Source organism: Pagrus major, chromosome 19 (assembly GCF_040436345.1).
Source record: "Pagrus major chromosome 19, Pma_NU_1.0".
Taxonomy (NCBI): Eukaryota; Metazoa; Chordata; class Actinopteri; order Spariformes; family Sparidae; genus Pagrus; species Pagrus major.
In genome coordinates this window covers 25,593,423-25,611,736 of record NC_133233.1, presented here as the reverse complement: position 1 = coordinate 25,611,736, position 18,314 = coordinate 25,593,423, and the positions used below count along the sequence as shown (strand labels likewise).

At 42.0% G+C, this 18,314-nt stretch overlaps 1 protein-coding gene across 1 annotated transcript in view; it reads right to left on the bottom strand.

The window, feature by feature from the left end:
- LOC141014612 (cadherin-6-like) overlaps positions 1 to 18,101 on the bottom strand; it is a 47,867-nt gene extending 29,766 nt beyond the window's left edge. The window contains 3 exon segments of the mRNA XM_073488472.1: positions 4,566 to 4,685; positions 7,723 to 8,017; positions 17,865 to 18,101. Of these exon segments, the coding sequence (XP_073344573.1) occupies positions 4,566 to 4,685; positions 7,723 to 8,017; positions 17,865 to 18,101 (652 nt within the window).
- Between the last annotated feature and the right edge of the window lie 213 nt (positions 18,102 to 18,314).

Here is an 18,314-nt window from a genome sequence, read left to right as displayed (position 1 = left end):
AGAACATTTTTCACTATTTAAAAAGATAATCAGGAGACTAATTAATAACTGGAAAACACTTATGCAAACCTAAAAACAATGTTTCATTTCACTGGTGAGGATCTGGATGGGAAATCCAACCTCGCAGAGGAGCGAGGCACAAAACTCAAAAGTTGAACCACTTGTATTTATTTTTTGCTCGACTCTGATGCATCAGCCGGAGCTCATTTGTCCCCTTTTTACTCTTCACTTTCTGTGAAGCTGAAAGTGTTTTCTGAGGTGTGCTCAGCTCAAGAGGACCTCGTGACCTCGTTGACTCCTCCAGCTGCGGTCAACAGTGTCCTTCTAAAGGCAGCAAATACAACTTTTGGGTCCATCAGAAAATCAGAAAAGGTCTTTTCAGAGTTGGTTCTGAAAGTCATGCTCTCTATCCCGACTCTTTCAAACATAATGTTTGGGAAATATTCATCGATCTACTGAAGAATAATTTTCAACAAGTTTGACACTTGACTCATAAAGTCATTTACAAGCAAAGATGACCCAAAATTGCTTGTTAAGGCGACTTAGTTGTGAATATTTGCTGTTATTCTCTGTGTTACGCATCGTGAACTGCATATCTTTGGATTTTTAGACTGACGATCAGACAACACAGGACACTGGAGGCTCACCTCAGACTCTGACCAACTGAAATCTTCTTCGACTAAATGAATAACTAGTTCATCAAGACAATAATCAGAAGATGAAGTGAAAGTGAAAATGAAACTGAGTGTACAGCTGGCCCATCCTAAATGACCAGGAGAACATATACTTACATATATTTTTATGTTTGATAATAAAATTAACATTTAAATACAGAAAAAGGACAAAAGAACACAATAAGATCTTAAAAAACTTGAAGGCGAACTCAGGATAAGCAAAAGTTTCGAACTCAATACCGATATTGTGGCAATATTAAAGGGATGACTGTTGGTTCTCTCACAAAATACTAAATCAGTGAGCTTTTTGATAAATAATCAACAATAATATGGATATAATGACTCAGTGGGTAAAGACAAGTATGAGAACAAGTCAAACAGTCTGAACAGTTCAGTCTTCACACAGTCTTTAGTAAGAAATTCAAATTAAAGGAGGAAAACAAGGTCCAGAGAACAGTTTGAAGCTAGAGAGGCACATAAACAAAGACAAACAGTATGAAACTGTGTTGTTCTTTAAGGTCAGTTTGTTTCAGTTTGTGGTCAGTCATGAAAACAAAAAAGAGTTTTTTATTTGAGTTTCTTCTCATCTGACTGAAATTTCTTCCCAAAAACTACAGAATGCAGCTTTAAGACAACAACTTATGCCATTTAATTATAAAACAGTATCCAGATTCTACGTCTGATATCATGATAGCGATGTATATGGATATATTTCCCAGCCCTAGCATGAACAGAGCCAATTAATAGTCTATAAGTCTTTCTTTTTTAATTATTAAAAGTCTGGTCGACCTTCCTAAAATCAACCTGCCATATGCCATAAAAATAATGAACCGTTTCCACAGGTGGGGGCGCATATATCCAACGATCACTGTGCTCACCTGAAATATCTCTAAAAATAACCCCAGTGTGCATCAGCTGTATTGAATTAATGATATTTCTTTTTTTTTTTAGATTTACGACTCTACAGGCCGGAGAATTAAAACCACTAAGAACATTTTATTACTGAAAGGTCAGCGCTCTCGCTCGGCGGGCACGGAGCTCCACGGCCACCCAGGAGCACATTTTTGGTGTCTGTGTTCTTAAATCTACGATTTAAAGTGCACCAAAGGGCCAATCTACCAAAAACCACAGCGTGTTCCTTTAATTTTTGTAGCGTATCTGCGTCATTTATCTCCTCTTTGGAAATTCACACTGTGTTAATGTTCAGCCTTTTCATGTGCCATGCAGTTGCTTACTTCTGCGCACCGACACGTTAGATCTCCGGTTTGGAGTCAGGACAGAGACGGAGTGAAAGCGGTAATTGGCAGCACATTCAAAAAGGTGTGCTCCGTCTCCCATCAGAGGAGGGTCTTAAATCTCGTCTGCTATTACACGTTTGAGTTTGAGGCATCAGTAAAAAAGAAGCACGTGGAGGGAGGGGAGGGAGAGACAGAAAGCATCACCCGAGTGGGAGAACAGAGATCAAATAAAACACATTTCACCCTAAATACACTGCGTTGACAAACTTCATCACTCTCAGACTGAATAGATGATTCATTGCATATCAAACAATAATGAAGAGGCTGACGTGGCGCATCGCTCAGGCTCGGATCAGGCTGGCCTACGCTGTTCAAAAGGCCCTCCAACTTGCTCTTTTCTTCTCCTCCCATACATAACGCTGCAAAAACAGCCACAATGCAACTTCTTCCTAACAATGTGGAGCACATCTGACAGACAACACGGCATTAAGAGAGCAGCGATCGTTGCAGGAAAGGAAGCGAACGTACTCTATAGCCATCAACGCCGCCGCCACTGCCTTATAGCAGCCTCACTCTCGCTCTGTATCTCCGTCTACCTTTGTTACTTGCTTAATGACTACAATGCATCCACACAGAGGAGGAGAGCAGGAACAAATCCTGCTTATAATGTGATGTCCAGGCATGTCTTTGTGTAAGAGGGGATGTCAGCTTACATACCACATGTGGGATAAACCATATTACTGTTAATCCCTCCGCTAATCTGCAAATGGCTTTTTTTTTTGTCGTTTCTCTTTTGTTTAAGCAAAAAAAAAAAAGAAAAAGACACGAGCGGGATGTGTTCCAAAGCGCACATTAATGATTAAAAACTAGCAAAGCGGCTAGATTTTTTGGGGTGGGGGTTGGTGATTTGCCACTCTGTCTGCTTATAAATCCCCCCCCCACGCCCGTCAGCCTGCGAGAGGAGAGGCAGACGTGTTGGTATTTCTGGGTCTGGTTTAAAGACATTCCACCAGTTCTTCTCTGACAAATTGTTTTTAATTTTCTCTCCCGGTGAAACTCGACATGCCTCCTCTATTTCCGCTCCTACAACGGCCACCTCCAGACGGAGGGGTGTGAACTCGCAAGCGTTCGGCCGAGGGTTTCATATGTAGGTGGAGAGAGCGCTGGCATGAGAGGATAAGAGTGATGGGGTTGTGCGCGTTACTCAGAGAGCAGAGCATGCTGGTCAACTGAGGCTAAACGGAGCGAGGAGATGCTATAATTTTTTTTTGCCTTAGGGGTGCTAGATTTCAGTACAAAACCAAAGCAGCCCTTTGTCTTTTGATTCTGAAGGACAAACATGTGGATGATCTCGTTTGATGTTTAAGATACATTTCTGCAATCAAATTTCACTGCAGAGATCTCAAGGTTCAAGGTCCAAGGTCTCTTTATCAGCTCCCCTTTTGTTGTGCAGACAGGAGATTCAGTTAAAAAGAAAGAGACCACGCAGATGCAGACGATACACTGCAAAAAAGAAAATAAGATTATTTTAACTCGATTCCAATGAAAATCCTTCTTTTTTTTTATGAGCTCAAGCTGATCCTTGAAGTACTTGAGAAAGGTTGATTTCTTTTAAAGATTGCTACTATAGTGGCAGCTTTTTCTCTTTGTCTTTACTACTAACTCAAGGTTTTAAGGCCTCTTTAGGTTTTGACAGACTTAAAGTGGAGGGTTTCTTGCGATGTGCATCTGTGAAAAGCCCTTAAGTTCCCGTGTTCATGAATGTAGAGTCACTCTGGCTTTTAAAAAGTGTGGTCAAGAGTTATTGATATGGTTTGACTTCATAGAACATGCTGAGAAAAAGAAAAAAATTCAAACTGAAAATAATGTAATATGTAATATTCCCACTGTTAATGAGGTCATAATACAAACAAAAGGTGGCAGGGTCCGCCACATATAAACAAAGCGAAAGGAGTATTAAATTGTGTTGTCCTTCAAGGTCAGTTTGTTTATTCAGTCATGAAAACAAAGACAGTTTGGTTTTTTTTAGTTTGTTTAGGCAGAAAGAAATCAGGCAATGAAGAGACTAAAACGTCTTCCCCAAAAACTACAGAATGCACCTTTAATTAGTTTATTAGTTTCTTTATTAGAACCCTTTTGTTGCGCAGACGGGAGATTTAGTTAAAAAAGAGACGATGCAGATGATAGACTGCAAAAAGAAAAATAATTTCTACTTGATTCCAATGAAAATCAATTTGTTTTAATCATTTTATAAGATCAAGATTGTTTCTGCGAGATCCACAAAGTCCTTGACAAAAAGTTGTGTTACTACAGTGGCAGACTTTTCTGCTTCTCTTAAGACACCAAGGTTTTTAGGACTCTTAAGGTTTTGACAGACTTAAAATGGAGATTGTCTTGCCATGTGCTCATCTGTGAAAAGCCCCCAAAGATCCAGTTTTCATGAATATGATCACGCTCTGGCTTTTAAAAAGTGTGTTAGAAACTTCTTGAAAACTGGCTGATTTCAGGGAACAAGTTGAAATGTTCTCGCAGCACTGACAGACGGGGCTTCTGTTGCAGTAAACTTGACAAGAAAAAAAACAACAAAATGGAGGCAGGAATACAAAGTACATCAACAATAGAGTATCTCTGGTACGTGTAACTGATCACTGACCGGTCTCTGGGTCCACAGAGAAGTACGGCTGCCCCTCCAAGATGCTGTACACCACCCTGGCGCTGTTCCCGTACGTGGCGTCGTCGGCGTCTGTGGCTGTCACCTGAATTACCGAGGTGCCTGTGGTGGGGGGGAGAAGATTCATGACAATGATTTAGATCAACTCTTCAATACTGCTGAAAATTGCCTGCTGGATAATTGGTTAAGCTGATGCACCTTCTGATGAGGTGTCGGATCCTCTTCTAATCATGCTCATGCAGAATGTGACCGATCATTTCTGTCCTTTTGCATTACCCGAACCAATCTTTATCCCTCGGCCACTTATACCCTTATACGTGATTGATTTTCGCAGGTGATCGATAAGTCCTAATGTATTTTTTCTTAGTATATCTCTCTAAGCATACATGCAGCACCGATACCGTCTCCTTTGCAAAACCCCAAGAAGCCTATTAGTGTATCCGCAGATCTGGAGTGTTTAAGAAGCCAAATATCTGATAGGAGGCGAACAACTGTGATCCATTTTCTCTTCCAGAGAGGCTGAAGCCCTATTTCAGTAGAACAAAGGGAAACAGTTAGCCAAGTGCTACCTCCCAAATGGCGCCTTGCGGGGCCAAGTGTTGCCTCATTACATGCAGAAGAAAATTAATTGAGTAGAAATATTTAATGGCAAAGTGGTATAAATATAGAATTGTGCAATACAATGGGATAACGACCCCATGAAACTTCTTTAATTTGGTGTCAGTTCTGATCTGTAAAGGGTGCGAAGGAAAGTTCCCCCTCCTTTAAAAATCGATGTGATTCTTATGGATGAAGGATGTTGTTGGGGAAAGAAAAATTGGGGGAAACCAAGAAAGCAGAGAGAGAGAAAGACCACGGCTGTCTGATTTGGTGTAAGTGACAGTTCGGGAAGATTCCTGAGCGAAGTTCAGCGAACCTTGATCGCTAATACCTTTAACTAGGGAATTAGACTCAAAGAGGCTCTTCTGACATGGCGGCTTTTTAGAAAAATATCACTGATCCACATCAGCCATCTCATCGCCGACTGTAAGCTTTTTGAGAAAAGAGTTTTCTGACAAACAAGTCAGGAATAATCGCAGTTTCTGTGCAGGGGGACTAAATTACCCCGACTGTAATCATTCAGTTGTCAAAGACGGCCGGCGTCAACGTCGTCCCTGACTGAGAGTCCGAGAGAGGAATGTCAGAGCCGTGAGACTATAATAAAACTCAAAGTATATGTCACATTTAAAGGGGCAGTGTCTCGACGCAGTCACTCGTGAACACATGCTCTGCCAAGCGGTGACATCACACCTCGGTTGTTGCCATGGGCACCCGTGCTGCCCTTAGATAAGTGCCGGCCTCTCTCTTGGGGTTGCTGAACCAAGTGACAACTCTGTCACATGTCTGGGCTGCAAGACCGATGTCCCTCAGTCCCAGAAGCAGCGCAGCAGCAGCGAGGATGAAAAGGGCGTTCACTCCATGTTTTCATGCCAGTATTGATTAGAAGCCTTTTTATATTGTATATCTATATTCATGAGGCCGGCGTGTACTTTTAGACTAAGAGCTGGAGCCAAAGTGCACGGTGAATTAAAGTTTAATTTGGTGCCGAATGACAAGAAGAAATGATAATGCAAAACCAGTGAATGGTGCTCAGAAACTGGCACTGCAGAAGTGGAATCCGCAATTATTCACTGTGATGACACAGCTGACAATGCTGGTAATTAAATTAAATACTGTTTTAATAAGATACAATACTGTATTTAAAAGATTATCTGCACCAGCGCTGTAACCGTCACAGAGACGCTTTACCTTGTTTATTCTCCGCTCATAAAACAGCTCCTAGTCCCTCAATTAATTAGTCGGGGCCCTCTTTGTTGAGTCTGCATCATTATTATGATTGATAAAGTCCCATTGATCCAGCAGGACTGGCATTTTATAACGTCTTTATCCCATCTGAATCATGAGCCTTTTAATCCAGCTACACACACACACAAACACACACCTTAATTTGTGTAAACACGCAATTATTGTCTGTTTCATGATCAATACATGTGCTTTTACACACGACATGTGCTCGTCTCTGCCTGCTCTACAGCCAAAAAACTACAATAAGTTATAATGTATTCATTTACTGTTTTTGTGTTATTATTAATTATGTGTTTACCGCCCTGTTTTTTGTTTATACAGTGTATTATTATCTCTGGGATGGGGGAAGGGTTGCATGGTTACACAGATCTAGTGGATGGAGGGATTAATGCAATCATTCATAATGATTTCTGAGCTCCGTTTGTGACATCACACTCTGTACTAAAATTAAGAGTAAGAATGTTGTAAAACTAAACACATTTTGGTGAACAAATGAGGATACTTGAATGAAAAGTAACGGCAACACACACCCTTGAAAATGTTTGGAAAATAATCAAAATCAAAAACAATCTTCAAGGTCGACTTTTTCCAGAGCTTTCAACAACATCTCACCATGTAGTTGGTTCCTGCTAATGAACTGTACTGAGGTGCTTTTCAGTGCTCTGTAAAAAAGCAAGTAAGTGGACCCTCGAGTGTTAATGTTTACAAAAAACAGGACCCAAATATGTAAAACTCAGGGCGGGTTGAAAAACAGAAAAGCAAGCTTTAATGAAATAAAGCCGAAAATCCGAAGAACAACATGCAGGCAGGAATCCAAGAGCAAAACTAAACTGAGTAAAAAACCAGGATGACACGCGGTACAGAAGCAACAAATACAGGTGGGACACCAGGGAGGAAACACTAACGGGGGGCAGGTGACACTAATAAAGGTGATCAAAAGAGGCAGGAAAACACACAAAGACAGGAAGTATAAAACAGAACATTAAACCTACAAAATAAATCAGGAAATACCTGAACTTAAACCCAAGACAATGACACTGCCACCGCCAAGGTCAAAGCTGAATCCTTATACTCAAACTAAATTGATGTTTAATGAAATAAATAATTCTTCCATTGTTGGATATAACATAAAATAACCCCAAAACACCTAAAACTAGTTGGTTTTTACTTAAAATCTGCTCAGAATTATTAATTTCGATGAAAAAATGTCATCATGGTTCCACATCCCCAAAGTGAATTAGTACTTTAATCCAACATGAAGATCTCATGAGGAACATGTACAGCAGGAACTTACCGATGTCAGACATTTCAGGCACTCGGGCCGAGTAGACATCCTTGGTGAACCGCGGCTCGTTGTCGTTGATGTCGTGGATCTTGATGATGAACTCGGACTGACCCTCCAGCGCCTCGTTGGTGAAGCGGTTGATGGCCTTGGCGTGGAGGATGTAGTAGGCCTTCTCCTCCCTGTCCAGCCTCTTGGTGGCGTGGATGTCCCCCGACTTCTCGTCTATCTTGAAGAGGGACCCCGCTCCCTCCCCCGTGAGGACGTACCTCACGCTCCCGTCTCCTCGATCGCCATCTGAGTGAAGCTAAAAGAAGAGAAAACATGATAATGTGGATCCCTGCAGCAGCAAAACAACAATTTCAAACAGCAGTTTGTGGCGTTTTCATTTTAATAAATTTCCACTTTGCAGCTCTCTGTTGCTAATTGTTATAGCACAACAGTGATTCAAACTCGGGTTTATGAAAGCTTTCACATTTGCTTAATTTGCTCTTATGAACACCGAGTGTCAGCTAGCTCTTTCCAGGGAAATATCTCCCATTAGCATGAGCAGAAATAGCCACTGTGAACAGAAAAGTTAATCTGCATGAAGTTTAAGAAAAAAGAGAAACATCACAGCGCTGGCTGCAGAGTGTGATTGACAGGTGATCTCTGAGAAGTGCAGAGCTAAAAAACACCTCCCAGCAATGAGCACTTTGTACCAAAGATGTCAACAAAATCAAATTTCAAAGCAGAATCATAGTTTTCCACTTTAGTATCTCTGATGCACTGAGCACATATCAGTGATTTGACCATCCTGGGCCTTGGCAAAGAAACACTGACAGCTTTGATAAGTGCCTTTGGTGTTATTTAACAGATTCATATCATCTTTAGTAAACTGTCATCGCGTTACGACGGTACACATCCGTGGCTTCACCTCGTCCCTGTGAAATTCACATCCTGCCAAGAAGAAAAACACACAGCCAGAGCGTTTCAATTCTGCATTTTGCTGCTAGTGTTACATACAGGTTGTCATCATGCTTTTGTACCGCAGGGCCACGGTGGCATTTTCACAGTGCTGTAAAACAGAATGCCAGCGGGTCGAAGTCGGCGAGGTACCAGCGTGAGTGCGCGCACGTCCGCTGCCTGCCAATCCCTGATGGATCAGCAACATGACCAACATGCCAGAGGACCACCGGAGTCCACTTGTCTGTGGAGCTTCTCATTATTATTTGCTCTGCCTCTCTATCTCCTGTTTAATTTTTTTCTGCATGAACAGCAGCTTAGCATGCGCTGACATTTTAATTCCACCGCCAAATCCCCCCCAACATATTTATCTCAGAGAACTCATCAAAAGCTTGTCCAGTCATTTCCCCTCCCACTGCTTCCCTGCCTACTTCCCTTTCCCCTCTTTAACAACCAAGGACATGGTCATAATTGCAGGGGGGGAGGCAAAGGGCAAAAGGAGGGCACGTGTTTGCAAAGTACAAACCGAGGTCATCTGCGTGTTTACCCCCTTAAGCGGCACCGGGACATAATTCTGAGGTCTGTTATTGACACCTTGTTAACTCGAGTGAGCCGCCACGTTTGATTTTGACAGTTTGAAATGCATATTTTTTCCTCTGAGCGCGAGTTGTTGTGTCTACAAGCGTTCTTGGCTCTGCCGGTGGACAGACTGAGGGGGGATATTGTGCGTTTGCAGCTAGGTCACGTGGGAGCACATTGCAAAGTCTCCCTTCTCATCATATATTAAAAAGCTTTTCATCCCAGGTGCTCGGAAGCTTTACTAATTCATGCTGTTTTATCAGGGCGAAGCTGGCACATTGCGAGACGAACAGCTTTGTGGATTAGCATCTTTAACACTATTTTGTTCGCCTGCTTGAATGCTGGTAAAAATGACTGTTTTCATTCCTTTCTCTGTCTGTCGAACCAAGCCAGTGGAGTGTGTTGCAGAATTTTAGCATCTTCGGATTAGGATCTGCAGTGGAGCACTGTTTCATTAACCCGCTTGAATTCTGGTCAAAACAACTCTTGTTGTTTCTCTTATTCTGTCTGTCTAACCAAGCCAGGAGAATATCCTGCAGAATTTTATTTGTTTTTCTGTGTTCTGCTTTACAGTATGTGCTTCCAAACAGAGACTCAGTTGGCTGAAAACAATCCACTTCAACATTATTATCTTTCTCCCGCTGTTATAGCTGCAATGTCCTTTTCTATGATTGTCTATCAAGCTGCCTATCTCTGCCGGCACGACAATTCAGTTAATAACCGTTGAGTCCTCTCCTTTCAGCTGTGATGTGAGATCGACAGTGTGACATATGCTGTGTCGACTGTCATTTCTATGGAAACAGAGAGATCTTGCGGTTCTGAAGAGTCACTCCTCGCCCCCTGAAGAATATTACAAGGTAGACCAGAGTATCGAACTTCAGGACCTGCTGCAGTGACCCTGTCCCTCCCAGTTGCCCATCTTGCTGGTGAGGAGAATTTACTGCTGCCCTTCTACTCAAATTAAGAGGGGGGGGAGAAAAAAAAAAACCTCTCCTGGAAATCAATGTGGCAGCCCAACGTGCATTCACAATGGCCCTTTGATCAATTTATATCGAAAATACAATTAAACTGTCACAGGGGGAGAAAAGAAAGCCACATGTGCAGTCAGTATGGTCACCAAGAAGCTCTGGCACATCAATAGCTAGCCTTTTCTCCTCTACCCTCCTACGGTACCAAATCGTAAAAAAAAAGGCAGGGAGCATGACGCTATACCCATTAACACTGGGGCACTGCAAAAAATCTCAATTGTCATTGTGGCTATAATGGAGGCCTAAAATCTTTATTTTCTTGAAGGAATAGTTTGACATTTTGGAAAATGTGCCTTCTTGCAAAGAGGTAAACTAGAAGATCAATACATTACTGACATATGTCCATTACATGTAAGGGTATAGCATGTAGCTGGCTAGCTTAGCTTAGCACATAGTCATTTTTTTGTTTGTTTTAGTATGAATTTAAAAAATTGTCAATTAGTGAGCTTTAGAGCTAAGTAGCATCTTTTGGTAGCTTAAATCTTACTATAGAGATGCGAGAGTGGTATCAAGCTTCTCATGTAACTCTCAGCAAGAAAGCTAACAACGTATTTCCCAAAATGTCAAACTAACTCAGGCTGGCCAAGAAACGGGAAATCAGAGACTGTTGTGCCTACATCTTTACAGAGACCTGTCTCCTCCACAACATCCCCAAACATCTTTACAGAGACCTGTCTCCACCACAACATCCTGAAACATCTTTACAGAGACCTGTCTCCTCCACAACATCCTGAAACATCTTTACAGAGACCTGTCTCCTCCACAACATCCCCAAACATCTTTACAGAGACCTGTCTCCACCACAACATCCTGAAACATCTTTACAGAGACCTGTCTCCTCCACAACATCCTGAAACATCTTTACAGAGACCTGTCTCCACCACACGTTCCAAGCCATTTACATTTACTCGACGCAAAGACATGTTTAATAACTGTATATGTTGTTGTTTAGGTAGCATGGAGGAGTTTTCAAACTGTGTTGCATTAAGACAAATAAATTACCTTGAAGCTTAATTCTTCCTTTGAAAGAAGCGAACAGTCTGCCATTGAAGTGACAATTGATTTAAAAGTGTTTGCAACAGAAATGAACTTGTTTTAGTAATTTTCTAAAGATGAGTCTCTGCATCTTGACTGAAAAAAGATCAAGTCGCTGCACTCAAATCAAAGAAAATGAAACTTGATTTCAGAGAATACTTGAAACAAGTTGATCGGCATTGAAATTAGGTTGAAATATTCTTCTTGAAGACTGGAAGGACTGAAGACAAAAATGAGCATAAGATTTCTTTGCAATGAATCAACTGTAAAACAAACTAATGCATTTACTTTAACTGTTATATCATTAACATAAGGCTATGTATTTTAAAATCTTCCACTCAATTAGCCGCCTCGGCTCAGTGATATCATAATATTTCCGATGGTTGGCATTTTTTCCACTGTAGAAGATATTTAGTCCCATTCCTACATGCTTCATCTTCTCGTCTGAAGTGGGCTGAGAAGTGAAGTGGTACTCATGAGACATCTGTGCGTGAGAACTTACAAGCGAGCCGTCTTTGTTTGTGAAATTAATCAGCTTCAAGTGCAGCAAATGTTAGTGCAGACTCGATCTGGCCGCCATTTGTGCTTCACTCGAGTTAGGCCAAAAAGATGGCACTGGGAAGTGGGCTGCTTAGGGCAATTAGCCAGTTAGCCTTTAAGGCCTTGTGTCCTGGCCTGTCGAGAACTGGCTGCCTTCTCTGTAGCCAGATGGTAGCCTCAGACTGTGCACAAAAATAGCCTATCAAATGTCTGTTGATGTGTAAACTTGAGATATGTGGTCAGAGCTGCAGAGACTTAAAGGTGAAATGTCAGTTAACATATATTTCTCTCTTGTGGACATCTGACATCTTTTAATTTTGTGTCCCAAATTTCATTTTCAGCACGTTATCTTTTAATGACAGATAATCCTCAACAGTTTGTATTTACTTTGCTGCAGGGTAGCAACTGCCGAGGACACCACGGTCCTGTCCTCTGTGTCGTTCGTGGGAATTTGGTGTATTCTGGTATTTATTTTAGACTTAAATGTCTTTTTATTAAGTAGTTTTTGTCCTTTGAGCCCTGTTTTTATTTAAATGTAACATGCTTACAGTAAAAATCTACAATTTTCAAGGATTTTCTAAACCCCATCAAATGTTTTGTTACACTAGCACCTGCATTATCCTATCCATTATAGGCACAACTTTTAAGAAACTTCTTGAGAAAAGTTGATTGCTACAGGACAGAGGTTAAAATATTAAATGTTCACAGGAATAATTTTGCTTCATGAAATGTTTTGTTTTACAGCTTAATTTAAGAATTAATGGTTGTTTAGACTTTTTGGGTAAATGGTAATTAAAGGTCAATACATGACAAATATACATGACATTTAATTAATAGTTATTTTGCTGTTATCAAACAATGAAATGCTTTAGAAGCCATATAATAACAATGCATGGCTTCTAAAGTATTTAATTGCAACTATTTAGTAATGATGGTTATTATTAAGTGTTATCCAAAAAAATCGATGTCATTAAGTTGTTTGTTTCTAAATTAAGCTGTAAAAAAAATAATTTCTTATAAAAAACAAGCAAAATTAAATGAAACTAAATTAAAGAAAAGGCTACGGCACACCATTTAGACCATAATAATGGCTAATAAAATTTTTATAGAAAATCAAATTAAATGACACTGAAATGAGTGATAAAATTTACCACTGGAATGGCACACAGTAGAGCGCACACCTCCGCCAAGGTCCCGTCAATTCAATGAAGCCTAATCCAATTTCAAACTCGATGGCCCTGTGTCACTTTAAACTATAAAACACCCACAACTGACAAACAAACAAACAAACAAGCGACGTAACGTTTTTGATTCTTCTTATATGGTCAAAAAAGGGGGACTTTGGCCTCATGACCTCAGTATATGTAAAATCCTTGCTGCTCTGCTGTCATAGCTACTCACCCCTCATTTTATTAAAACTTGTCCAACAAACTACTTGATTACAGAAAGAGCCTGAATGTTTGATGATAGAGAATCAATTAATCTCACCCTGGCAAAACCAGCGGGTGTTGAAACAGTAGTAGGCAGGTGATAGCAGGGGAAACAACCGAGGCGCCGCGGTAACGTCGGCGTATCTCGCTTAGACATCACTTCTGCCCGCCACGTTGTCAGACAGATGTTTGCCAGGCCTCGTCGCTGCGTGACCTCATCACACCCTTTTCCACCGCTGCGGAGGAGACGAGCATAATTGAAGTCGCCCCCCTTCCCGCGCACAAGCGGGAACTTATCGCCTAATCAACAAACACTGCCAATGTGTGCTCCAGGTCCCGCTGGAGACCGCGGGGGTTTGGCATGGCGTGGGTACAGCCAGGCCTGTGCCATATTGCAAACTCCTTGCCTCTTTGCCAAGGTGAGCAGCTGGTAATGGGGGAGCATGAACAGGGACCAAAACTCACCCCAACCCCCCCCCACAAACAAACACACAAATCCCTGCACCTTTCCACTCGGCTGCCATAAGACGCTCGAGTCCTTCCCCCAGGTCGCCTCAACCGCTGAGTCACACAGGGCTGGGAAGCATATTATGTCTGTGTTCATTCGCCTTTTTTCTCTCCTCTGATTTTCAGCCCATTACTGGAGGCCAGTGTTTTGCAGGAGTGTGTGTGTGTGTGTGTTTGTTCACATACAGAGAACATTGCTTACTTGCGAGGGACTATGTTGAGGAGTCTACCCACCAGGCCCAGAACCACTGGGGCCTATCAGAGGCTGTAAATACTTTATGAGATATGATAGTACAGCACAAACACTCCTAAACCACAGGCCATTAACCATTTTCAGTGGATATGTGCCCTTTGGTAAAGTAAGAAATAATGAAATAAACAAACATTCTCTTCCCCCAGTGACAGCCCGGGCCCTCCGAGGCCTGTATGCAGCTCGCCTGCTAATGAGAGGCAGTGTACAATTCCCCTCCTGCAGGAAGGGAAAAAAAAAAATCATTGGCCAATACAGCAAGATTAGCAAGATTAGCAGCCAACCAGCTCCCCAACAAGACACTGCCAGAGTCTGCTCATCTCGATCGCTTCTGTTAATTCCTTCCTCTTCCAACTGCTTTTGTTACGCTTGTTCAGGAAAGATTAAAGTTTCATTTGTTCGCACTTCACAACTCGATAAAGCCGTCGTAAAAAAAAATAAATAAAGAAGAGAGAGAGAGAGAGAGGAAAAAAAAAAACAGCAACCGGGGGGAGATTGAGTTTACCAAATAACTGGAGACGGGATGTTGTAATTCAAGTGCAGTTTCATCATTCTATCTTTTACTGTGTGTCAAGAGCTGCTCCCTTGTTTATAATAACCTGCCATTGTGTTATTTCCAATTCACTTTTTTCACAGCAAACAAAAGTGGTTTTGTTCCATGCTGTGCTCTCCGGTTTGCCGTGATGTCACTTGCAATGACAAAAGCTTTCCCTTTTGTGTCTCTGGTATTCCTATTTTTTTTTTTCCCCCTTCATAACCACCAGACTGTGAGACTATGGCCTCCACCTGAGGATCCGGATGCAGATGGTTGTACTCAACGTTCAACTCCAGAGCTATTCATTCCTTTTAGGGGGGCTCATTCATCCCTTGTACTTTATCTGGCAATTAACAAACAGTAATTGCAATCGGATAAGATCTACATGCCGCAATCCTATGTGACTAACTGGCTAGCGAGCTGACAATGAGGGAAAAAAAGTGCCCAGCTGCATGTGCTCGGGGGTGGGAGAAAACAAGCGCTCAGAGTCATGATTAAGTGTGGCGCTCAAAGGTTGATCCCTTAATGGCGTCTTCAGGAGACGGGCTCTTAGGCCGCAGCCTTTGGCTCTTTAAGTGTATACCACACTCAGATAATCCATTCTTCTTTTGCTATTAGTCCTTTTACAAGCTGAAAGGACGAGTGGCACATCAATCAGCACTCTCTGAAGACAAAGTGGTTTGATCATGCTCAGTGCTCACTTTTGATCTTCATTCACTCTGTGTGTGTTTTTTTTTGTCCTTTTCAACTTTTTCCTCGTATTTGCTCGCCTCATACCATGGCGAGTGTTGTAATCCTTTTAGACCGGGGCTGAAAGTCAACCCTCACTCGGGGAGGACGTATGTTGCTGAATCTCATTTGGTTGGATGACTCTATCCTCCGCGGACACACGATAGGAATGCAAAGCACTAGCTCCATTCAACTCCTCGCACAAAACAGCCTTTCTTCCTCCTCAGCCGTCCTGACCTTGCGACGATGCTTCACAATCTCCTCAATTACAGTAGGTTGGAAGAGGAGAGTGATATCTTGACTTCCGCTCCGCTGCATGTAAAGCAAGCATTATTGGGCCCGTCTTTTCTCGTACGTCGCCCAATGTTATCTAGGTCGACACTGTGTTTGGATTTTGTTGAACAAATAATACCTTGAGGAAGTCATATTATACCGTAGGGCAAGACGGCCCGCTTCAGGACGGCTTGATGTGACGGGAATGGACATCGTGCAGGCGACCATGGAGCTGACAGTAAGCACAAAACATATCGGACAGCCGACAGCAAACAAACCCTGAGGACGGAAGGATTGGAAGGCCGATACATGAGCATTAGCCGATCGGAGTATCACGTCACGTCTACTATCCCGTGATGGGGATGATGCTCGTATTCCCAGAGACAGAACGATGCACTCACACACAGGATGTTATTTATTTCAAAGCTTCTAATTAAGAGCGGATCTCTTCCTTTGAGTGTAGAGAGACTGCAGAGGATAATTACGTTATCTAGAAAAACCATTATGCAACTGAGAAAAACATTGCAGGTAGTTGAGGTTTCTCGGCCTCTTTAGTGCTATTATAATGACTAAACTTTCCAAAAATGTCGCGTCACAAATTTTTTTTTTTAAACATGCAAATAAGGCTGGCGAGGTTTGCATTCGTTTGGACTGATGGATGGGGAGGATTAAGAAAAGAGACGTGGCAGAATTCCCTCTTTATAAATATGTATTGACCAGACAGGACATAATGAGGCTTTTTTTAAACGGACAAAACTTTTTTTAAATGTCGGTGTGTAAAAAGTTCAAGCTCAAAAATATATAGTCCCAGAGGAATAAACAAACAATAGAGATTGAGGAAAAAGGCACAGAGAGACTCCAGGAGCGTATGAGGAGCTGATACGAGGAGGCCGAGGGCAGTTTTCTTCAGTTTAAAGTTATAATTTGTAAGATGGAAGTTGTTTTCTTTCTTCTCTGTCACTGAAGTGGTCACTGCTGTGGTGTCTTCACTCCTCAGACATCACTTATCTACTTAACAGCGTCGCCAGCATCCCAGGGATTTCTATCTCTTTTTAAACGGTGGTGGGTGGTTGTAGCTGCTCGCACCAGCTACAGAGCACTTCCTTTAATTCGCTCTGAACAAACTGCCGTCAGAGCGAGAGAGGTTAAATTCTGAGAACGCCCTCTCGAGACGGCTGAGATGAAAGTGACAATTCACCGTTTGGTTTATAGAATATAAATAGAAAACATCTCCACTCATGTTAATGTTAGTTACAGGAGACACACGTTAAAACACAAATCATCTCCCGCTGACAACATGGGAGTCATCGTTCTCAAGTAATTGCTTCAAGCATAGGATTCATATCAGAGTTTATGGCACTAAACTTGATGCCAGAGCAGCGTCTGATAAAGCTGACAGACAAATAACAGCTATCACTTATTTATCAGACTCGTTTGCACGTGATCTGTGTGATTTGTGAATACTAGTCTCATTATGATAGCAAGTTTCAACACCAACACTTTTTCAATTTCAAGTGTTTTCTATAAACAAGTTCTCAAATGTTGAAGGTCTCGTAGCTTCGGTAGCGAATACTCAACGCTTCGGTCGTGTATCCGTTCTTGACTGCAATTAAATTACGACGTAGCACTGTGACACGTGTCTTTCTTTTTTGATTTGTTACTGAATACAAAAGACATTTTCCAAAAGGTTTGGTTTGTTTTCTGCATGTTTATCATCCTGAGGGGTTTGGTTAAACAAGGTCTTAAACATCCGTGATTCAATTTGATTTTTGATTGTAAAAATAATAGTAATAATATTCTGCAAAAATAAAAAGATTCCAGGGCTCAGTTATAAACACCACCCTTGAGTGATTCAACAAAAGAAAACAAAAAAGATAGAAATTCGGTTTGTTACAAGTTTTGGTTTCTCAAATCCGTCCTGAGTCAACCATCTTACCGAGCAAATCAATAGAGGATCTCTGGCAATGTTATCATTTTAGTACAGTTCACTTCTGTCCTCACGAGTAAGCCCTCTTCTCAAAGATAAAAATAAAAGATCTTTGAAACATAAATTGCCTCCAGTGATGCCACTCGAGTGCTAAGTTGCATTGTGGGTAATGTAGGCAGAAGGTTTGAAAAGCAGTCCACTGGTCTATCACTGCACTGTGATAACACAACCAGAGATATCAACATCTTTATTCCACACAGTCTTCTTTAAAACCTGTTACCTACATTACCCACAATGCAACTTACCAGATTACCTTTACCTGTGTGTGTATCACAGTATGTATTTGAATGTGTGGTCCAGTGTGTTCTGATTCTACCTTTCCGACGTACTGCATGTCCGTCCCGGTGTACTCCTCCAACAAAAAGAACTGGTTCCACATCCACCCTCGTTTGGAGCGCCTGAGCGGAACTCCATTGGCGTCCTGTCCCGTCAGCCCCGTGGACCCCCTCCGCCCCCCTGTAGTCCTTCGCAGGGCCCTGAGCCCGGACCCTGGAGAGCTGAGGTGGGCCATGGCCCACAGCACCATCAGCACGTAAGCTTTCCTTCTATCCATGGCCACACCACCTCAGCCTTCTGTCTTCTTCTCCCCCCCTCAGTGGTCTGTGTCCAGTGGGTTCTGGTCAGAGTATCGGATCAGTCCTCATGCTGTAATCTACTGAAGCAGGAACGGCTCCTCACACTCACGCAGGGCGTCGAACAGCACCTGGAACATTTACACAGAAAAACAGAGCGTCAATACTGGGAGGGGAGGCAGCAATTTGTTGCT